Raw genomic sequence first — 22,658 nt, 5'->3', positions numbered from 1 at the left:
AAATCGAATTTTTGGGGAATAATGCATTACCTTTAAGGAATCTCATCCCAAATGCAAAAATACCTGTTGCAAATGGGCAAATTGTTTTCCTTGATGCATGTGGGTACCAGTGTCTAAGCGCTGTAGAACTCTTTAGGATTAAATCACATTCCTAGAAGATGTAAGGATTGTCTGTTTTGTGTAAATCATTATTATGGGCCCCCAGTATTTCTCTACTGTTGTTTCTAGCCTATGTCTTGTTTACTCAGGAGGACCTTTACTCTGCAAGTTTTACTCCAGAGTTAAATATAGCATATATTGAGTTTGAGTACACTCTTTCCACAGAAATTTAGTAAAAATCCAACGATTTCGAAAGAGCATTATTGAAATCTTTCAATAATAAGCTATTATTAATGTGATAAGTGATTATTGATACTATTGTTTTCCCGGGACATTGTGCAGCCACAGTTCAGAGGTGTGGCAGTGCTGTGGGCGACAAGTGCTGCACTTTAAAGATTCAAGGCAAATCTTATGCGCAAACATGTTCAGAATATGATAATTTTAAACTCATTAAAAAGAACAGGAACAGGATAATGTTTCCATCCAAGGAAAGGCACTAGTACTACTCGGCACAATTCCAATTTTAATAAGGACTGCTATTAACGTGACCAATGATTTTGTCAATTTAAGATTTGGGTTCTGAAAGTGACATGCGCATGCTGATAGTATTTCAGAACCCTGTTGGATTCCAAACTCAGTCTGTCCTCTAAAGCGAATGTCCCAATCAAAGTACCAAGAGGGAAGTAGAAAACAAGCATTTACAATGCAATGGTTTTGCCTTTGTTAAAGTTAGAGCTATTGGCATTGCTCTTGACATTATTTTTATTTATGTTTTTTTTAACATAAATAAATGGCATTGTCATTTACAATGCCACTAGCTTTATCTATCGCAAATGACACACACAAACACACACAGAGCCCCCCACACACAGCCACACAGAGCCCCCCACACACACAGCCCCCCACACACACAGCCACACAGAGCCCCCCACACACACAGCCACACAAAGCTTCCTACACACACAGCCACACAGAGCCCTCCACACACACCAACACAGCACAAGCAGGCAACAGGGGCACAAGCAGGCAACAGGGGCACACAGAGGCACAAGCAGGCAACAGGGGCACACAGAGGCACAAGCAGGCAACAGGGGCACACAGAGGCACAAGCAGGCAACAGGGGCACACGCAACAGGGGCACGAAAACGGAGGCACAAGCAGGCAACAGGGGCACGAAAACGGAAGCACAAGCAGGCAACAGGGGCACACGGAGGCACAAGCAGGCAACAGGGGCACGAAAACAGGCACAAGCAGGCAACAGGGGCACGAAAACAGGCACAAGCAGGCAACAGGGGCACGAAAACTGAGGCACAAGCAGGCGACAGGAGCACAAGGAGGCACCAGCAGGCAGTGTCATAAGATGACATGCTGATCAGTATGTTAAATTAAGTATATAAAAAGGTATTTGCATGCAACAAATGTACTACAATAAAAGCCTCATGGGCACAGCTCACAAACGTGTTTCAAAACAAGCACCTCAAACAAATGGGTCTTGGCCACACAAATTAGCAATTGCCACAAAACGCTAGATTAGACAATAGGGCTTTGGAGAATGGGAAAAACATTTTTTTAATGTGCCCCTGAAAGGACATCACAAAACTTGGTAGTGAAAGAATGCGCATGCTTCAATAAAATAGGGAAACATTGGAAACCTAGAGTAGCTAGAGTAGAAAATAACTACAACATGTTTTAACAATATAGAATTTGCTTGAAGAGAAGTGCACCTTGATGACAAGGAGTTGGTGGGGTATCCTACACTTACCTCACCTTGTTAATGGCCTTGGTTCAAGAGTTCTAGCTAATTAAAGCATAGTTCTGATAGACAAACGACAATGATCTTAAAGACTAAATACAAGCATTAGTTCCTCAATGGAGAGTGGGAGCCAGGGGGATCCATGACAAGCAAGGGATGTCAGACTAAACTGGCAGCTGAATACCAGTACACTTCAAAATGTAGACACCACATAATTCCATGGAAACAATACAAACATTTAAGCTAGAGGAATCGCTTGCAAAAAGAAAAATACATTGAAAATGTTTTCTGCTATTTATACACAAAGGAAATGTAGCTCAAAACAAATGTGACCAACTACAGTAGTTATATTATAGGCATTGTCTACTTTCTACAATTTTCCCACACACCATCTTCAATGGAATATTGCCAAGTGGCTGTTCAGTCCCAATTAAAAGCCAGTATGGTTGGAATGGGTGAACATGTTAACTAGAGAAGAACGGCACAGTGAAAGTAAACACCATAGTGCCCAGTCTCCAGCTTGTTTAATGCTTTACCATAATTATGCAGGAGTGTAATCAACAACTATGGCAATGCCAAAGGAGCAGAAAAAAAAGAAGATTTCGTACTACTTGACTAAAACTAAAGGGAGTATCAAAGGTCCCAAAAGTTGAACTCCACAGTGCAAAATCATGGCTAACTTCCTGAAACGCAGGAGGCGCTTCTTAAGAGCTGGTGAAATTAACAACAGAACCAATTCTACATTTCTACCCCTTCTTACAACCAAGGCAGCATATATTTAACAACGCATCACAAAATAACTTTTACTGACCAAATAGTTTAAAGAAGTGCTGCTAACACTTATGGCGACAGCATGCCCCCCAATTCGAATTAGCAGAATCACCCAGTCTTTATTTTCTCTAAGGTTTCTTTATCACTTGTATCCACGTTTTAAAGTGGAAAAATTACACTTTGTGGCGGCTGTCTTTCTCCAATCATTTCTGACTTATTTCAAAAGGAAGAGAGTTATGTGTGTGTATGCACTGGTATGCGTACTCTACGTAATTTGTGCGTCTTTCACTTTAAATGATTGAGATCGAGAGAGACATCATCATAATCTAACTGACAAAGAGCCATGGATTTAGATACTGCACGGAGGAAATAGCAACGCAAACCTCTAGGGCATCAAAAGATTGGGCTTGGACACCCAAAATATTGCATAGCAAAGGGAGGTTAAACTCCTAGCACAGGAAACTACCTGATTGGGCTTAGTAATCCACAGAATCACAAACCAAACTGCTAGTGCAGGGGGGAAAGGAAGCAGACAAGATCCTGGATTAGAATACACTGGAATGCGGGTGGGCCTCAAATATGTAATAGCAAACAAAGAAGGAATGGGATTCTTACAAACAGGTGACATGTTTTGCTTACAGGAAAAATGGCTGACCGCACCCAGCTCTCTTGAAGGCTTCCAGCCAATCCATACATTGGCTCATAAGAAGAACCTTTTTGGAAGACCCATTGCTGACCCTTGGTCTTCACAAGATGTAATCTGCAAGTATGTGTCGAGGAATAGTGCACGCACTCGCATGATGTACAGATCCTTAGCATAAAAGGCATAACAATAGAGGGAACATCAAATACAATCATAGTAAATCTTTGTTAATCCAAAAAGGAAGACAAAAGCATCAAACCATAAGATGATCACCGATCGAATCAAAGAATACCTCTACGAGCACCCTGGGCATGGGTGCACTGTGGCCGGAGATTTTAACATGAGAAATGTGTGGCCTTGAGTCAGGCCAAGGGGAGCGGGGACGGAATATCTTAGAAGCTTGTATCAACGAATTCGAGCTGGGGTCTGCAGACTGCAGAAGACGGCCGGAGCAGGAAGGCGATGCAGCAGAGCAGATTAACGGGCATTGTAGAGCGGGAACGGGGGCCGGAGACACGGGGGACAGGAACGGGCATAGTAGAGCGGGAAAGGGGGCCCGGAGACACGGGGGGCGGGAACGGGCATTGTAGAGCGGGAAAGGGGGCCCCGGAGACACGGAGAGCAGAAGGGGGGCGGGAACGGGCATTGTAGAGGAAAGCACGGTCACCAGCGGGAGGGGGGCGGGAACGGGGACGGGAGACGCTGCGAGCAGGAGAGGGGGTGGGAACAGCGGAAAATTAAAGCAAGCACTCACCTGGACTTCTTCCGGGTGCCTTCAATGCCGGACCAGATTCGGGGGCGTTCCCGGCTTTCGGCTGACGTCGCGTGACGTCGGCAAAAGCCAAAGAATCTCGGGAACGCCCCCGAATCTGGTCCGGCATTGACGGACAGGCCCCTCGTCCAATGGCTAGGCTCCATTTATGGAGCCAGCCAATAAATGACGAGGGCCGACCCAAACCCACACTACAGTTCTCATTAGGTTTTCGCCTGCGCGAAAAAGATGCGCAGAGCGCAACTTTTCGCCAGGCAAAACCTAAAAAGGTGTCTGAATATGCCTAATGAGAAATGAAAACCACTGTGTTTACAGAAAGCATTTGTATCGTGTGCTTACAGGCTACTAAACTGAAAATAAATTAAACTAGTAGGGATCATGGTCCCATGGCATAGTTAAAGGTAAGATATTATAACTATTCAAAACATGTATACTTAAATTTCTCCTAGTGATAAAACGGTCATACATGGTCAGAGGTAGAGAATGGACCTTTACAGACTTATTTGAAAAAAAGTGTAGTCTCTGCTGCTTTCCCGTTCTTGTGTCCGCTTCTGTGCAGTTCTATGTGTGTTGACCCTACTTGAATTTTTGCAGCCTGGGTCCAAAATGCAGTCATATGTATCTTAATGTTATCCTGTTTCTGGCAGCAAATTAACTTGTGTACTATGAAGCACCAGCAAGTTTTTCCTTAGCATCAATAGCCCTCAATGAGATGGCAGGATGGGCTGAAGAGTGTATAATAATAATAGTGCTACTAAAACAGAATTATTTTTACAGATTCTTGTCTCCCATAGGTTCGCATCCTTTGAGTTGTTTCCTGCCTCTACACTTGGAATTCCCTATACCTTTACTGTAGCAGTGTGAAAAGAAAACATTGTCTTTCCTACTTCGTTAATGCATTTCTGTTGATGTAATTGAGGTGGGTAGCCTAGGTCCTTTCCTGAGAGGCCGTTTTCAGAGTATTATTGCATATTGAATGCTAGAGACCCCTCGCAGATAGTTCAGACTGATATTCATTGGTATTGACCTGTTTTATTTCACATCATCTTTATTGGAAGGTACTGCAGAGGCTATTGGGGCTACAACACCGATAAAAAGATTCATTTTGAAGTTTAATTTTCCCTGGAATGGCTTTCTCTCAGGTTGCTTTCCTAGAAGGCTTCCCTTCTAAACCAACGCCTGTGTTGAAAGGCCACAAAAGCTTTTGTTTCAAACTAATTTCGTCCATCTATTCTGCCTCTGTTTTCTGTTTCTTCGTTTCAGATTGTGACTAATTAGTGGAAAACTAAAGAGGCATTCTATAAGAACTCCAAGACCTTTGACCTTAAACTGTGTAATTTAGCAAACATTTCAAACCAAACTCCTAAAGATATGGCAGCAGGGGCAATTTAACAAGTTATTTACCTTCAATGATGCTCTTTATGGTGGATACTGTATCTGACCGCAGATTCATCACCGCCCAACTGTAATCGGCTGGACCGGGATAGGGAGGAGGCGAGTCCTGGTAGGTTTCAAACTAGGTTTTATTGAGCGATATAAGCGGTCTGTACAAGTAGGGCGGGTAGTAGGGCGCCGCGGAGATCTGCTCCTTTCTCGTCGGCTCTTCCCGATTACTCCTTCTTCCCGCCTCAGATTGATCCCTCTTCGTCCGCTTCTGCCGGTCTCCGTCGTCCCAGCCTCCACCGAAGGAGAGAAGCAAGACAGAGGAAAGTATCAGGACAGGGTTTGTACTTTAAGACAGAACGGGGTAGGGGGTGAGGAATCACACGGTGCACCTATTTCCCCAACGTGACTGTGAGTGAAGTGCACAGGGCCTTATTCTACGGGACCGGGGCTCCCACGGTGTCTATTCCACACCCACCCCGCAACCTTGTTACGCACCTCTGTGAGCCACGCCCCTCCGGGGGAGTGGCTGGGCGAAGCGTGGGGTCTTTGGCCTCCTGGCTCTGCTGCTCCTGACTGTCTCCTTAGGAACCACCGATGTCTTGTTCCGTCCGTGGCCGGCTCCCTCGTTCTTGGCACCGCTGTAGCGGATATCTCGGATCTGGTCTCAGCTCCCGCCTCAGTAGCTCCTCCCGCTGATGTAACACGTCCAGGACCCGGCGCTGCAGCCGTCCGTGGCTCGTCTTCTCCCGGCCCTCCGATGTCCTCACGATACCTCGCCTTCTCTTCTCTCTCGTCTCTCAAGTCTCCAATGCTCCACGCCTCACCGCCTCTCTCATCCACTCTGACCGCTCCTCCGGTGTATAGACACACCTGGTCCACGGGTAGGGAGTCTTTTATGTCCGGTCTAGGCTCCTCCTTCTCCTTCAGCGTACTTGTCCAGTTAAAGGGACCATGTTCCCATTCATCCTCGTCGTTGCTGTATGTTTCCTCTACTCTGTGCCATGTAGGTTCGTTCTCTGCCTGGGGAGATAAGAGGGGGGGGTCACACGTTATAAGTTCGCTCCCTCCAACCGGGGTCACGGGCCCCGTCTCCATGCTACACACCTCCCCCCCTGGACTCTTCCGTTCGGGAAGGGGATTACGTGACAGGTAGTCAGCCCCAGTGTTGTCGACCCCTTTTTTGTGGCACACTCGAAAGGCAAAAGGCTGCAAAGACAAGAACCATCGCAGCACCCGCGGATTGTTGGTCCTGTTCCGGGCCATCCACTGGAGGGGGGCATGGTCTGTGTACAGGGTGAAGGTACGACCCTCAAGGTAATAAGCCAGTTTCTCTACGGCCCATCTTATAGCCAAGCATTCCTTTTCCACCGTAGGGTATTTGAGCTCCCGAGGAAACAGTTTACGGCTGACATATACTACTGGATGGTCCACTCCGTCCAACCCCGGTTGTGACAGCACCGCCCCAATGCCGTAGTCGGATGCGTCTGTATGCAGGGCAAAAGGGCGATCGAAATCTGGGGACGTCAGTATAGGTGCAGACGTGATCCTTCTTTTCAGGGTGTCAAAGGCTCTCAACATGTCCCCCGAGGGGGACGTTAGCACCGTTTGTTTGACTGTAGATTTCAGGGTATCCGTTAGGGGGGCAGCCAGCTGTGCGAACTGCGGAATGAAGCGCCGGTAGTAGCCGATCAGGCCAAGGAACGCGCGCATCTCCTTCTTGGTTCGAGGAAAGGGTGTTTCCGATATAGCTCGTACCTTCTCGATCTGGGGTTCGATTATCCCGTGTCCCAGAACGTAGCCGAGATATTTCACCTTTTGGAAGGCCAGCCGCGTCTTCTTGGCGTTGATCGTCAGCCCTGCTTGTTGCAGCGTTGTGAACACTTGATCCAGATGAGTCATGTGGGATGTCCAATCCGGACTGAACACCACTATGTCGTCTAGATAGGCCGACGTATACTCCTTGTGTGGTTTCAGCACGTTATTCATAAGTCTTTGGAAAGTTGCTGGGGCCCCGTGCAGCCCGAAAGGCAGTACTGTGAACTCATAATGACCTGATTCAGTTGAAAAGGCCGTTTTGTGTCGATCCTCCTCCTTTAGGGGCACCTGCCAGTACCCTTTTGTCAGGTCTATGGTACTGATGTACCGGGCCTCCCCTAGTTTTTCAATTAATTCGTCGATCCGGGGTATGGGGTAGGCATCAAAGGTAGAGATGTCGTTGAGCGCTCGAAAATCCATACAGAACCGGCGGGTGCCATCCGGTTTGGGGATCATCACGATAGGGCTGGACCACTGACTGTTAGAGGGCCGGATCACCTTCAACTTCAACATGTCCTCCACTTCTTTTTGAATGCCTTTTCTTCGTGCTTCCGGAATGCGATACGGTTTGATTTTTACCACCTTGCCCGGAGTGGTCCGGATCTGATGTTCCGTCAGGGAGGTTCTTCCCGGTTGATCCGAGAATATCGGAGCATGTCTCCCTAGAGTCGTCTGGAGATCCTTCCTCTCGTGGTCCAGTAGGTCTTCGTTAATCACTAAGCTCCCGATGGTGTTGGTGTCCTCTCTGTGAGAAGATTCGGTGTTCAGTACTCCAGCAGGTGGCGGTCCTAACCACTTTTTGAGTAAGTTTATATGGTACACCTGGGTCTTCCGTGGAGATATCCGAAGTTTGTAGCTGGTATTACCTATTGTCGAAACGACCTGATAGGGTCCTCCCCATTCTGCTTTGAATTTCTGGGTAGATGAGGGGAGCAATACTAGGGCCCAGTCTCCTGTTTGTAGTCGCCTCCATCTCTTCCCCTTATCGTACACCGATTTCTGTCTTCTCTGGCTTCTCTCTAGGTTTGTGTAGGCCAGGTCTCTCATCTTTCCCAACTTGGACCTCAGGTTTCGAGCATATTCCAGAGTGTGCAGGGTATCTTCAGGGTGTTCCTGCTCCCAGGCCTCCTTGGTCATGTCTAAGAGAGACCGGGGCTGTCTCCCATAAAGGAGTTCAAAGGAGGAAAATCCAGTGCTGCTCTGTTTCTGCCCTCGGATCACATACAGGGCTAAAGGTAGTACTTGGTCCCAGTCCTTACCGTTTACTTCAAGCATTTTCCTCAATGTAGTCTTCAGAGTCCTGTTGTATCTCTCCACAAGACCGTCTGTCTGTGGATGATAAACAGCGGTTCTTATTTGGTGTATATTCAATAGTTGACATACCTCCTTCATCAGTTTAGACACAAAGGGGGTCCCCTGATCGGTAAGTATCTCTTTGGGGAATCCCACCCTGGAAAACAGCTCCAACATTTTATCGGCCACCTGTCTTGTCGTCGTGGATGATAAAGCGAAGGCCTCGGGGAATCGGGTGGCATAGTCCACCATCACAAGCACGTACTGATGACCTTTCCGGGTTGTTGGAAGGGGTCCAATCAAGTCCATGCCTACCCTTTCGAAGGGGACTCCTATGATGGGTAGGGGTTGGAGGGGCACCGCGGACGGCCTGGTCATGTTCTTTTTTTGACAGGTTTCGCAGGTTTGACAGTATTCCATGGTATCCTTGTATATCCCTGGCCAGTAGAAATGGCGTAGGATGTTCTGCGTTGTTTTCTCCGCCCCGGTGTGGCCCGCCACTAAGTGCGCGTGTGAATAGAACAAGACCTGCTCCCGGAAGGCCACGGGGACTAGCAGTTGTTCTGGATCGTCCTTAGCCCCCTGTCGGTACAGTAGGTCGTTTTTGATGAAGAATCTGGGATAGAGCACCGGGGTTTGTCCTTGGGTCCTTTGAGCGTTATCCCAGGCGTTATGTAATGACGCATCGTTAGCCTGGGAAAACCGGAAACTTCGGTCTAGTATCCAGGGCTCCTGTGACACCAACGCAGGTTTTACGGGGTGTGTGGGAGTCCTCCTTCCTCGAGGTTGCAGGCTTCTGTTAAACATATCCAGGAATGCGGGGTTGTCGGTCCCTATAATTAGGTCCTCCGGTAGGGTGGGCAACACTCCTACTTTTACCGACTGGGGTCTACCCACGACGGGACATATTGGAAGGAGGGCTACTGGATAGGGCCTAACATCGCCGTGGACACACCGGATGTATACCTGATCCTGGGGTATTATTTGAGTCGGTTTCACATGCAAGGATTGCACCACGGACTGGCGGCAACCCGAATCCAACAACGCTTGTATGAGGGTACCATTCACCTTAACACTCACCCTGAATGCTGGCCCCATTTCCGCCGAGTATAACACTGTTCGGGGCAGGTATCCCACTTCCATGGGCTCTTCACCTGTCTTCCTCCTCGGACACATCCTAGCAATGTGGCCCCATGTACCGCACTCAAAGCACTGGGGTCCGCTGGGTACCGGAGGCTCCGGTCTCCATGGCTTGGAACGTACGGGTTCAGGGGCTCGCATGGGTTTCTTGTCTGTTTTCATCGGTATTTTAGGTTTCTCCCCATCCCATGAGGGAAGAGACCTGGGTTGAGCCCTTGTGAAGGTGGTGGCCATTTCCACTGCTTGTGCCGTGGTTAGATTATGATGTTGTTTCAACCACCTTTGTGTGGCGAAGGGTAGGGCCTCCAAGAATTGTTCCAAGTAGACTCGGTCCATGATTTCCTCCTTCGTGCACACTGAAGGGGTTAACCATTTGTCGGCCGCCATCTTCAGCCGGACAAATAGTGTTTTTGGAGTTTCCCCCGGAACACCCCTCTCCTTCCTGAACCTGATTCGGTAAGCCTCTGTATCAAGCCCCAAATGATCCAGGATTATGAGCTTAATGTCTTTGTAGGCAGTATCACCCTTAGGGTTGGCGACCTGGTAGGCCGCCTGGGCTTCCCCCACCAGTAAGGGGGCCAGAAAGAAAGGCCATTTGGCTACGGGCCAGCCACAGGCCCGGGCGACTCTCTCAAAGTTGAGTAGAAACGAGTCCGGGTCTTCTCCCGGAATGTATTTCTGGAGTGACACCCCGCCTATGTTGTGGGGCACCGATCCCGTAGAGGAGGACACCGTTGGTATTACTGGATCCAGGGCATGCGCCGTCACTGCAGCCTTCATGATCTCCCTGTCGGCGTCCGCCGACTGGATTTGCTTTTCGACCACCCATTCCAGCCGCTCTTGGCCCTTAGCGAGTCTCTGCAGGATTTCTTCCATCTCGGTTACACAGATGGTCGGATTGCCCGCATTCTCCACCACTGTAATCGGCTGGACCGGGATAGGGAGGAGGCGAGTCCTGGTAGGTTTCAAACTAGGTTTTATTGAGCGATATAAGCGGTCTGTACAAGTAGGGCGGGTAGTAGGGCGCCGCGGAGATCTGCTCCTTTCTCGTCGGCTCTTCCCGATTACTCCTTCTTCCCGCCTCAGATTGATCCCTCTTCGTCCGCTTCTGCCGGTCTCCGTCGTCCCAGCCTCCACCGAAGGAGAGAAGCAAGACAGAGGAAAGTATCAGGACAGGGTTTGTACTTTAAGACAGAACGGGGTAGGGGGTGAGGAATCACACGGTGCACCTATTTCCCCAACGTGACTGTGAGTGAAGTGCACAGGGCCTTATTCTACGGGACCGGGGCTCCCACGGTGTCTATTCCACACCCACCCCGCAACCTTGTTACGCACCTCTGTGAGCCACGCCCCTCCGGGGGAGTGGCTGGGCGAAGCGTGGGGTCTTTGGCCTCCTGGCTCTGCTGCTCCTGACTGTCTCCTTAGGAACCACCGATGTCTTGTTCCGTCCGTGGCCGGCTCCCTCGTTCTTGGCACCGCTGTAGCGGATATCTCGGATCTGGTCTCAGCTCCCGCCTCAGTAGCTCCTCCCGCTGATGTAACACGTCCAGGACCCGGCGCTGCAGCCGTCCGTGGCTCGTCTTCTCCCGGCCCTCCGATGTCCTCACGATACCTCGCCTTCTCTTCTCTCTCGTCTCTCAAGTCTCCAATGCTCCACGCCTCACCGCCTCTCTCATCCACTCTGACCGCTCCTCCGGTGTATAGACACACCTGGTCCACGGGTAGGGAGTCTTTTATGTCCGGTCTAGGCTCCTCCTTCTCCTTCAGCGTACTTGTCCAGTTAAAGGGACCATGTTCCCATTCATCCTCGTCGTTGCTGTATGTTTCCTCTACTCTGTGCCATGTAGGTTCGTTCTCTGCCTGGGGAGATAAGAGGGGGGGGTCACACGTTATAAGTTCGCTCCCTCCAACCGGGGTCACGGGCCCCGTCTCCATGCTACACCAACCCTCCTCCCTATTTCGGGCGAGCTTGCCTTTTGCACCCAGTTGTCAAGGTATGAGAAGACTTGTACTTCCAACCTCCTCAGATGGACAGCGACCACCACCATCACTTTAATGAGCCCCCGAAGTGCACTGGTGAGGCCAAAGAAGAGCACGGAGAACTGAAAGTGGCCAACCTGATACTGTAAGTAACATCTGTGGGATAACAGGACAGGGATGTGTAGGTAAGCATCCTGAAAATTCAGTGCCACCATCCAGTGACCTTGATCCTGGTCAAAGAAAAATAGGGCCAAGGTGAGACTCTTCAACTTGTTCTTCATGAGAAAGAAGTTCAGGGATGGAGACCTACAATAGGAAGGAGTCCTCCGTCCTTCTTTGACATAAGAAAGTTGCAAGACTAGTAGCCAGTCCCTATCTCTGACACCGGTACCCTCTCTGTGGCTCCCTTTTTCCAAGAGAGAATAGATTTCTTGTTGGAGAATGGAGAAGTTGTCCACAGGAAGCCTTTGTGGTAAATGTGGCATATCTGGAGGGATGGAGAGGAGGGTTAGAACATTACTGCTTTGGACCATTTTATGGACCCACCTGTCTGCTGGAATGCTTTGCAACCCTTCATGCTAAAATCGTATCCGGTTGGCAGTGTGTTGCTGAGAATGGCAAGAAGGCAGCGCAGGGGACGATGATCAGAGAGGCCCTGCCTGACTTTAAGATGGCGCCTGACCGGTATGACCGGTAAAAATTCCCGAGTGGGGGCCCCTACAAGCAATCAGCGGTGCTGAAGGGTGGACAGCAAGCAGATCCCTCCCCTTGTACCCTGGTCAACTTGGTGTTAGGAGAGGGGTTTGAATGCTATTAACCAACAGTCATTGGGGGTTCCACTGTGCCTGACCTTAAGAAGGCGCATGGGAAGGAGTGGACCCGTTTTGAGAGTGAGGCGAAGCGGATCCACTACGTCTGATCATCATTTCTCAGCAGCAGTGGACGCGCCAGATTTTTTGCCCAGAAGATTGCTGCAGTTTGAGGAATTGAATGGCTGGTCCCTGAGCTTCTCCACGCCTTCCAGGGCCTGGGTGGCGCTGCCCTAGGGGCTATTGGTGGTCCTGAGATTCACAGAAGCGCCCTGGGGGGCCAAAGGGGTGGGCGCGTGATCAGGAAACGTGAGAGGCCTGCTGCAAGTGGTAGACTGAGTCAATTCCACCGACACCCGAGTGAAGAATGCACACAACTACAGGAAAGCTGGTTTCTCCTTTATTTTGCATCGGCCTATATGGTAGCCCCAGCTCCCTTCTGGCTTATCTCTACGCCCCCCCCCCCCACCTTCTTTGTTTACCTCTATCCTTGTAGCCTATGTATCTATTCTAAACTGTTTTGCCCAAACTTTGATACCTGAACAACATGGCTAATGCCTGATGGAGTTGCTAGACAACTAATGAGGAGATTGGCCCTGGTTTCCCCCTCGACCGTCACCTATCCAGCCGGACCTTGGTCACAGTTCTTCCTCGTCTCCCTGCTATGGCTTCTTCCTTCCCTCCCTTCCTTTAAATTCTCTCAACCTCGCTGTTTGTTTACTATACCTTACTATGCTATTGTAACTGATGTAATTTTAACGCAATATGCCTCTGTTATAGTGCTCTGTTACCGACGGGTAAAGCCAGCGCTTTTTTAATCCTCTTGATGTAACCTTCTAATGCAACGTTTCCCTGGTTTTGCGCTCTGATACCTCTGGGTCTAGATAGCGCTATATAACCTTCACAAATCAAATAAACGTAAAACAGTTTGTTCCTGATCGCGGAGACCTGAGAAACATGGCTGATGTCCGGTGGAGCTGCTTCACAGTTAATGAGGAGATTGGCTCTGGTTTCGCCAGTGAACGTCACCTACCCAGCCGGATACTGGGCATTGTTCCTCCTCGCCTCCCCGCTATTACTCCTTCCTCCCCTCCCTCCTTCGAATTATTGTAACACTGTTTATGTGTACTGTACCCTACTATGCTCTTGTATCTGATAGAACGTTTAATGCAACGATTCTAAATGTAAAGTGCTCTGATACCCTCTTGGGTCAAGTTTGCGCCAGGAAAGCTGGTTTCTCCTTCATTTTGCATCGGCCTATATGGTATCCCTAGCTCCCTACTGGCTTATCTCTACGCCCTCCCCCCCACCTTCTTTGTTTACCTCTATCCTCATAGTCTATGTATTTATTCTAAACTGTCTTGCCCGAACTGTGAGACCTGAGCAACATGGCTAATGCCCGATGGAGTTGCTAGACAACTAATGAGGAGATTGGCCCTGGTTTCCCCCTCGACCGTCACCTACCCAGCCGGACATTGGTCACAGTTCTTCCTCGTCTCCCTGCTATGGCTTCTTCCTTCCCTCCTTTCCTATAAATTCTCTCAACCTCGTTGTTTGTTTACTATAACTTACTATGCTATTGTAACTGATGTAATTTTAACGCAGTGTGCCTCTGTTATAGTGCTCTGATACCGACGGGTAAAGCCAGCGCTTTATAATCCTCTTGATGTACCTTCTAATGCAACGTTCCCCTGGTTTTGCGCTCTGATACCTCTGGGTCTAGATAGCGCTATTTAACCTTCGCAAATCAAATAAACTTAAAACAGTTTTTTCCTGATCGCGGAGACCTGAGAAACATGGCTGATGACCGGTGCAGCTGCTTGACAGTTAATGAGGAGATTGGCCCTGGTTTACCCCTTGACCGTCAACTACCCAGCTGGACATTGGGCATTGTTCCTCCTCGCCTCCTCACTATTACTCCTTCCTCCCCTCCCTCCTTTGAATTATTGTAACACTGTTTATGTGTACTGTACCCTACTATGCTCTTGTATCTGATAGAACTTGTAGTGCAACGATTCTAAATGTAAAGCGCTCTGATACCCTCTTGGGTCAAGTTTGCGCTATATAAAACTCTATAAATAAATAAATGAGCCCAAGGGGGTTTGCGGCAGGGGAGATAGTGGATTGGGTAGTTTGTTGGCCCTGAGGGCCTGGACGCTGGATGCTGGATCCCCCAACCTCTACCGCTAAAGGACTGGGAGGTCTGTTGTGACGCTAAATTTGTTGTGAACTTGACTGCAATCCTCTTCCAAAGCCTCAAAAGTGGTGATATTTTTAGGGGAAACTCATATGAGTGATGCAAGGCCAAGAGAGTTTGCAATTCCTTTGCAATTCATTGATGCGCTTTAGTGTACAGTCTATTTTGTCTCCAACGAGACGAATGCCTTTCAGTGGCATGACCATGAGGGACTGTTGGACATACATCGCCGCATCTTGACCGATCTGAATAATTTGTTGGAGGTCATCCAAGACTGCTCTCCATGTCCCACAACGCATGCGAGCAACGCCCAGGAGGAAAATCTAATAGACAGATTGCAGAGTAAGGCTGGCATAGAAGAACACTCTTTTCCACAAAACCTCTATATGTTTGACCCTCTGTGTGGAGGAGTGGTTGGAAAAGCATTTGACTTTAGTCGGCTTGCGGAAGCCTGAACCACAAGATTCTCTGGTGCTGAATGCTACAGGAGGCATGATCGAGTCCCCAAAACTGGTGGTCAATGCCACTAGGCTATTTGTTTATGGACAGGTGGGGGCAAGAAACTGGCTGTTCCCGGGTGCCTTAAAGGGTGTATGTGAGGGCTTCATTGAATGGGAGCAGCGGTTCTGAAGTATCTCTTCTGGCTGCAGGACCTGGGTAAGCACATTTGTTTTAGCCTCTGCTGAGGGAAGCTAGAGATCAAGAACTTCTGAATCTCTTTTAATCAACATGGCGAAAAAGGAAAATTCCTCCATAAAGTGGGCAGGTTGCTAATTAAGTCCAATGTCCAATGGAAAGGTTTCTAGGCCATTGGCCTCCTGGAGGTCCAGAAATAGATTCCCTTCATCCTGTAGGTATGATTCACCATATACCCGTGTCTAAGAGTCTGAAACTCTATGCTGCACAGGAAGTGATTCTGAATTGTGTCAATCAGAATGCTGTGCGATAGGTTGAGGTGGGTGAGACATCGATGTGGTTGTTGTGGATTCGCTTCGGACTCCGAAAGGACTATTGGTCTGCCTTCCTATTTCTGTGGCATTGTTGCTAGCATGATAGTCTGTGTTGTAGGAGTATAAGTAGCCATTTGTCCCAAAGTCAGGACAAGCCCCAGAGCGGGTTCAGAGGCGCAGCTAGCACCTGGCACGACTGGGGGCCTCCTGGGATTCAAAGGGGCCCAAAGGTATGTCAGACAGATCCAGAGCGGTACTGAAAATTCACAACATCGCTGCTTTGAAGGCCTGAATTTGCAGTAGTGTCCAGGGCAGGATCTGAAATAATGTGGAAGCCAGTGCAGTGGGCGACCAAGATCTTGAGGTACTTTGTTTCCATTCAACGTCTCCTGACGAGAGTGATGAGAAGAAAAGGATCCATGTTTTGACTTCTTGTGTTACTTCTGTTTTTTTTTACTTAGCTGAAGACTTGGAGTGATATGAAAATATCTCTGAAGTTTCAGTATTAATGTATCCTGTCGATGAATATTATTGACAAATGTATTTGTATCAACTATGACAAACCTGTATTCTGGTTGGTTAAAAGAAGCTGTACGTGGTTACAACAAACTGCAGGATGGAACTATTGCCAGGCTTGCAAGTCAGCAAAAAAGTAATTTGAGCAGATTATGGTACCAAGCTGAGTTTTAACTCCTGCATTATGTTTTCTATGAGGGAGATTTAGGAAGAACACATAATTCAGCTATTTGACTGTTCCCTTAAGCTACACAAGACTAAATGTTTCCTTAATTGAGATATCAGTGCTTCTTGGCCTTTTTTGCCAACTTTATTTTTCATTTTAAACTCATAGCAATCAAACAACTTTCAACAAATGCAAATTGAGCACAGTTGGAATCCTGGCAGATACATTTCGAAATCATGTGGTTTGTGAGCCTCTTGGCCTTTAAATGTAGCGGAAGCTACCCTAGGAGTTGCATTTTAGATAGAAGTATTCAGCTTTTTTTGTCAGTGTTCCATTTTCTGTATCGGCAGCTTATTTAAATTGAATTCCTGACTGCTGATCATAGGCAGACTAAGATATTAGAACGCCATATTTTGAAGTTTAAAGGCCTATACTTTCATTAAAAGTAGATGTTTCCTTTATTGGTGCATTATTATTGTAAAGTAGTATGACCTAGATCTAGGAAAACTACTTTTAAAGAACCTGGACTGAAAGTACCCTGCACTCTATATAAATTCATATTCGTAAGTAAGTCTAAAGGTCCTTAAGTTTGGCGAATAGGGTACTCCGCATAAATATGGTGGCTGTCCTGTCCTCCTTATCAAGTGCATTATATAATATGGTACTTGTAATACGGTGGACGAGATATCAGTCACATTTTAATGAAGTATCCCATCTGCCAAACTCTAAGGCACTTACTTAGTCTTACATCGAGCACAGCCAGTAGTTGAGCATTAGTAGTTCTTTTTAAGCTCTCATTACCACAAGAGTCACAGGACTCCTGCTGTGGTCATATGGGACCTGGAAATTCCTATACAGTTGGGTGTAGTAATTCCTGCCTGGTGTATGCTGTAACTGCACTGTTCGAGATTTGCTTTGTAGAAATCAGAAATAACCATGTTTCAGTTCTGAAAAGGAAGTTAACGCCACTTGTGGCAGTGATTGTACTTTAAGGTCCCCTTCTTCTCACCAAGAGCTTGAAACATTCCCTGCACACACCACAGTTTCTCTTGTTTTGCGTTATGTATACCCTTGCACATGCATGCACATAATTGAAGATCAAAACATGTTCTGAATACCTGGTCTCAACACAAGGAGTTCAGAAACCTGCCTAAACTCAGTAAGCCCCTTTTAAACCGCTAGCTCTAAGTGGGCATTGTCACTATTCTGGTATTGAGTTTATGTGAACATACCAAAGTTAAGAATTTGAGCAATGTGAATGTCTGGCAACTTAAATTAACAGATATTCATGTTAGTAACCACTGCATATCTTGAAGGAATTGAGAAGTTTAGCATGCTCTTCTGACAACTCATGGCCCATTTGGCTGGCTCGTAGTAGGCTGTTGCTCACTGTGTATTTTAAAAACCTACTAACGCTTGCAAACTCCTATACACTGGATGATTGGCTCTTCCAAAGTGCAGTATTTTATTTTAGGCATTTGTTATTGTTCCCCAGAAACAGCAGAGCACATCACTTTTTTAACCCGTTCAGCGCGGCGCAAATTTTCGCGCTGTGCTGAACGTTCTTAAAAACGGATGTGGTCATGACGGAACGGTTCCGTCGTGAGCACAGCCCAACCGGCGCTCATGGCGGAACCGCTCCGTCATGAGCACCGAAGGGGTTAATAGTAGCTTTTGCCTAGTGAAGTTGTGTGCCTATGAACTCAGTTTGACCCCAGGTTACAGAATCAAAGAGATGGAGAAAGTAGTGTTATGTGTACTAGAAAGCATAGTGTTTTCAATTTTACCCAGTTATTTTTCGGTTCTGTAATACCTGACCAAGTTTCTTTTGTCCCTTGTCAGATAAATGGTGATTGCTAGTTTAAAGTTGTTCTGCCTAACCTTTGCCGTAAACGCCTGGGTATACCATGCCTTCTAGCATTGAATTCCCTGACTGAGTGCTCCAACATAGCATTTGCAGTGACTGCCATTAACTCAATGGTTCTGCTCTTTCTTCAGATGCAGTGGCAGAACGTTGAGCATGTTGGTGACCAAAGTCCCTACGTCACGTCCATAGTTCTTCACATCAAGCAGAATGTGCCAATCATCCGGGATAATCTGGCCTCCACAAGGAAGTACTTTACGCAGTTTTGCATCAAGTTCGCCAAGTAAGTAAAGAGGCTTTGAATGAAGTCTGTCCTTGGAAGTAACAAGTGCTATATTCCTTTCTCTGTATACCTGAAGAACAGTTGTATATGCTTATACAGAGACTTTGCTTAGAGTTTGTTACAGTATGTATATTTGTAGAGAGCGTATTCAGATGTGAGGGTATCCTGGCACTGAGCAATTGTACAGGCCCCGTCATGAGAACAGAGTGGTGGTGTTACTCAAAAAGCCAATAATTCAGCTTCTTGAGGAATTCAACTAGAGAGGAGGGTCTAATGTGTAGTGGGAGATTGTTCAACGCTTTAGGAGCGACATAAGAAAAGGCTCAACCCCCATCTCAACCTCCGCCTCTGCTTTTGTGTATGCGTGGGATGTGTGCGAGTAGGAGCATGAAGTGTGAGTAGGAGTCTGGCAGGGCAGAGGTGTCTGACTGGTTGATAGAAGGGAATGCAATTGTTCAACTAGTTCGGGCAGGTATAGTGCCTTGAAATTGTGGGTGAGGAGTTTGAAATTAGAGCACTTGTGTATTGGGAGCAAGTGGAGCTCCCAAAGGAGTGGTCTGATATGAGTCCTACATGGAAGGTGGAGGATGATTCTAGCTGCCGCTTTCTGGATGGTTTGTAGTCTTAAGGTGAGTTCCTTGGTGAATCTGGCTTAGAAGGCATTCCGGTAGCTCAGTCTGCTGGTGACCATGTTTCTGGTCTTGTACAATTGCCATTGAGGCACTTCCTTAGCATCCTCAGGGTGTGGAAGCAGAAAGCTGTGGCAGCGTTGACTTGTGCAGACATGGCTATCTTGTCAATGATCATCCCGAGAATACTGGTATGAGAGGTGGAGTTAAGTGTGGATCTGAGGTCAGCATCGCCACGAGGTAGAGTCCCAGATTTGGTCTTTTTTCCCCAAATATAACTACGTCTGTCCTCTTGTTGAGCTTGAGACAGTTGGACTTTGTCCAGGTCACAATCTAGTTGATGCAGATGGTGAACTTTTTCCTTGTGTTGGTTCTATCTGAGAGGGACAGAATGAGCTGTGTGTGACCGACGTGTGAGAGGATGTTTGCTATGGGCGTGGATGATGCTGGCTAGTGGAGTCATAAATGTGTTGAAGAGGATAGGGCTGGGGATGTATCTTGAGGTACTTCACAAATGAGTTTCCGGGCTAACAAGCTGTGCGGTTTTAGGCTGATTGTTTGAGTTTTTCCATCAAAAAGGAGAAGATCGAGCAGAAAACAGGGCCTTGAATGCCAATATTTTGGAGGCTTCTGATGAGGGTGGGGTGTTAAGGCCACAGAGAGGTCTAGAATGATGAGGGCTGCAGTCTTTTATCTGTCAAGGATCATGTGGATATTGTCTGTTGAGGTGATGAGTACTGTTTCTGTGCTGTGGTTTGGTCTGAATCAGACTGTGCGGCATCTAGGAGCTGTTGGTCGGCAAGGTAGTCAATGAGGCATCTGTTGAGGAGTTTCTCTAAAGCCTAGTCTGGTTATGGTAGGAGGGAGTTTGTAGTTTGTGAGCTTAGTTTGGTCTGATGATGGTTTCTTCAGCAGGGTGGAGATTGTGGCATGTTTTCAAGCTTCCTGGAAGGTGGCTAAGTCGATAGAGGCGTTGAGAATCAGGGTTAAGGCTTCGCTGATGGGGGTAGGTCCCTTGTTGAAGTCCTGTTAGGGGCACGGTTTTGACGGGGCTGAGGAGTGGATAGGCTTAATGGTAGCAGCGATATAGTCTATAGTGATGGCAGGCCATTTGTTCAGGGTCCATTCTTAGTCAGAGACTGGTAGACTTGCTGTGAGGTAAAAAGGGTTTGGTTGCAAGGTGGAAGTTTCCGTATATAGAGGTGATCTTGTTGCATAAGAAGTTCGATAGATTGTTGAAGAGGTGTTGAGTGGATGTGATGTTGGAGGTAGTTGCATGCACAGTGAACTCTTTGATAATGGCAAATATTTCCTTGCTCTTGCTGGTGTTAATACGGTATGCTGGGGCTGCACGCTAGGTCTTCCAGATTTGCTGGTATTAGTATCTCAGGGCAGATTTGAGCATGTCTTTGTCTATGGGGTCTTGACTCACTTTCCACTTGCTCTCCAGTTGCCTAAAGTGCTGTTTCATCAGCATAACTTGTTCAGTGTAGCAGCTGGCTTGTGTTCGTGTTCTTGCTATTTTGCTGCACTTGAGGAAGGCCCAGGAATTGGCACATGCAGTGATGCAGTTGGTGAAGTTCTGGTCTTCCGTCAGGTTGCCGGTGAGTTCCGGTCGGTGTATGGAAAGGTTGGAAGCCCAGTCCTTCTCTGGGATGTTTTTCGAGCAGCAGCGGGCAGGTTCAAAGGTGGTTATTCTCCTGTGGCTTGAGACGGCAAATGCTGAAGCTGACATTGGTGTGTCCTGTCTAGGTCATAGGCGATGGTTTGTCGATTGTGATGTTGTTGGAGGAGAAGATAATTGGGTCAAGAAGGTGTCCAGCAAAGTGGGTTGGTCTGGTGACATGCTTGGTGATACAGAGGTTCCTGAGATTTTTCATGAGGGCGATTGAGTTGGGTCCGGTTCAGTTTTCCAGATGTTAGTCTAGGTCTCATAGGAGAACAAAGGTGCAGGAGTCTAGGATTTGGGGCACGACAAAGTCTGTGATGTCACTGGCGAAGTTTGCATGGGGTCCTGGTAGTCTGCACACAAGAGTTCTGCGTAAGGAAAAGCTGGTGGTGATTTTTTGCTTGGTGAGGCCCTACATGTAGCTGGTTTCGGTGTCCATGGTATTGGTGTAGCTAATGGTGTCCTGAAATTAATGGCGACTCTGCCTCGGGGCTTGTGCTTATAGACTTGTCTGGCAATCTTTTAGTCTGCGTTGATGGTGGTGCTGGTGTCTGGTATGAAGGCCAGGTTCAGACAAGTTTATGTGAGGAAGAGCGCGTCCAAGGCATGATTAGGCAATAGGTTCCATACTACTGTGATGTCTTTGCTAGGCAGGTGGGTTTTGAGGAGCATGCATGTGATTGTGGAGTGGTCTGCCTATGGTGGCTGGTTGGTGAGCAGGAGGGGTCCTGGCAGTGCTTAATTTGAGATGGTGGTTTTCGGTGCTCGGCACTAACATTTAATTGCCAAGACGGGTGCTCATACCAGCCTGCCACATGGTGGCACTGCTTGTCTAATTTAGAGATAGGCAAAACAGTTGTTTATTGTTGGACCTGGCATCATTAGCGTGAGTTTCCCCTGTATTTTTGCCTTTGCCTCCTGTTATTTTGTTGTGTGTTAGACGTTGTTTTTGCTGGTCTAGATGCTTTAGGAACTTTGCCACTGCTGCTCAGTGCCCAAGTGCAAGTGCTCCCTGTAAATTGTTGTTAAGAATTGGTGATTCCATGATTGGCATATTTGATTTACGTATGTATGGAGGTGAGGGTAATGCACTCAGTTTTTACAAGTCTCTTTTACATTTATTCGGTATGTGTGCAGCACCAGATTAGTGCCTGCTGAACTCTTAATGAACTGTGAATGTGGCCTGGGATCGCTAGATCTCCAGGACTCCGGTGCGCGCTACTATTATTAGTTATAACAAATGAAAACAATAGTCCATGTTAGTCTTTGTTTTTACATCAAACAAGTTTAGTCAATGAGAATTCATTCATATAATTTTTAACATTGCGTCAAAAAAATTGCATCAAGAAAATTCAAGATTCATATGCAATTATAAAACACAAATCAATACAACACAATTACACTTGTAACCCAATGCATTTCGGGGTCAACGCCCCTTCGTCAGGGGTCTAAAGAAAAAGAAGAAGAAGAAGAAGTAGGAAGCTCAATTAGTATTGATATTTTTACATAATGGAAATCTGCTATTTACGTTTAAAGTGATGTATTGATCACCTTACCCTGGTAACTGGTTGTCTTTGGTGTATAAGTGTTGTGGATTGAAAAAAATAAAATCTGGAAGATCAGAAAAACGAAAAGAGAGAGTAAGAGTGTATTTTAAAACAAAATATACCAACATGTTATGTTGAGATGTAGTTTGCAATAAGTACCTGTATTTCCGGATAGAACCAGATTATCTGTAAATGAGTCGAAGGCATATATGTAAGAAAACATTCCTCTTTATGCTCATTTTTTGCGTTTTTGCGTAAAGACACGTGGCTCACCTGTTTGGTTTAAGTCACGAAGCCAAAATGATGGATTCTATTGGGTTTAAGCGGATGAGAATAGTGTCATAAACTATTTAACACACAGATTGTTTACAACTGA

General features: G+C 47.2%; 1 protein-coding gene across 1 annotated transcript in view; it reads left to right on the top strand.

Annotated features, from left to right (window-relative positions):
• The window catches only part of VPS53 (VPS53 subunit of GARP complex), a 947,455-nt gene that overhangs the window by 805,922 nt on the left and 118,875 nt on the right, over positions 1-22,658 (top strand). Inside the window, exon 18 of the mRNA XM_086954994.1 lies at positions 18,289-18,437. Within this exon, the coding sequence (XP_086811120.1) occupies positions 18,289-18,437 (149 nt within the window). The remainder of the gene's footprint in view (positions 1-18,288; positions 18,438-22,658) is intronic.

This window comes from Lissotriton vulgaris, chromosome 2_1 (assembly GCF_964263255.1).
Source record: "Lissotriton vulgaris chromosome 2_1, aLisVul1.2, whole genome shotgun sequence".
Classification (NCBI taxonomy): domain Eukaryota; kingdom Metazoa; phylum Chordata; class Amphibia; order Caudata; family Salamandridae; genus Lissotriton; species Lissotriton vulgaris.
The sequence above is the reverse complement of the archived record's forward strand: the minus strand, read 5'-3'. Positions and strand labels throughout refer to the sequence as shown.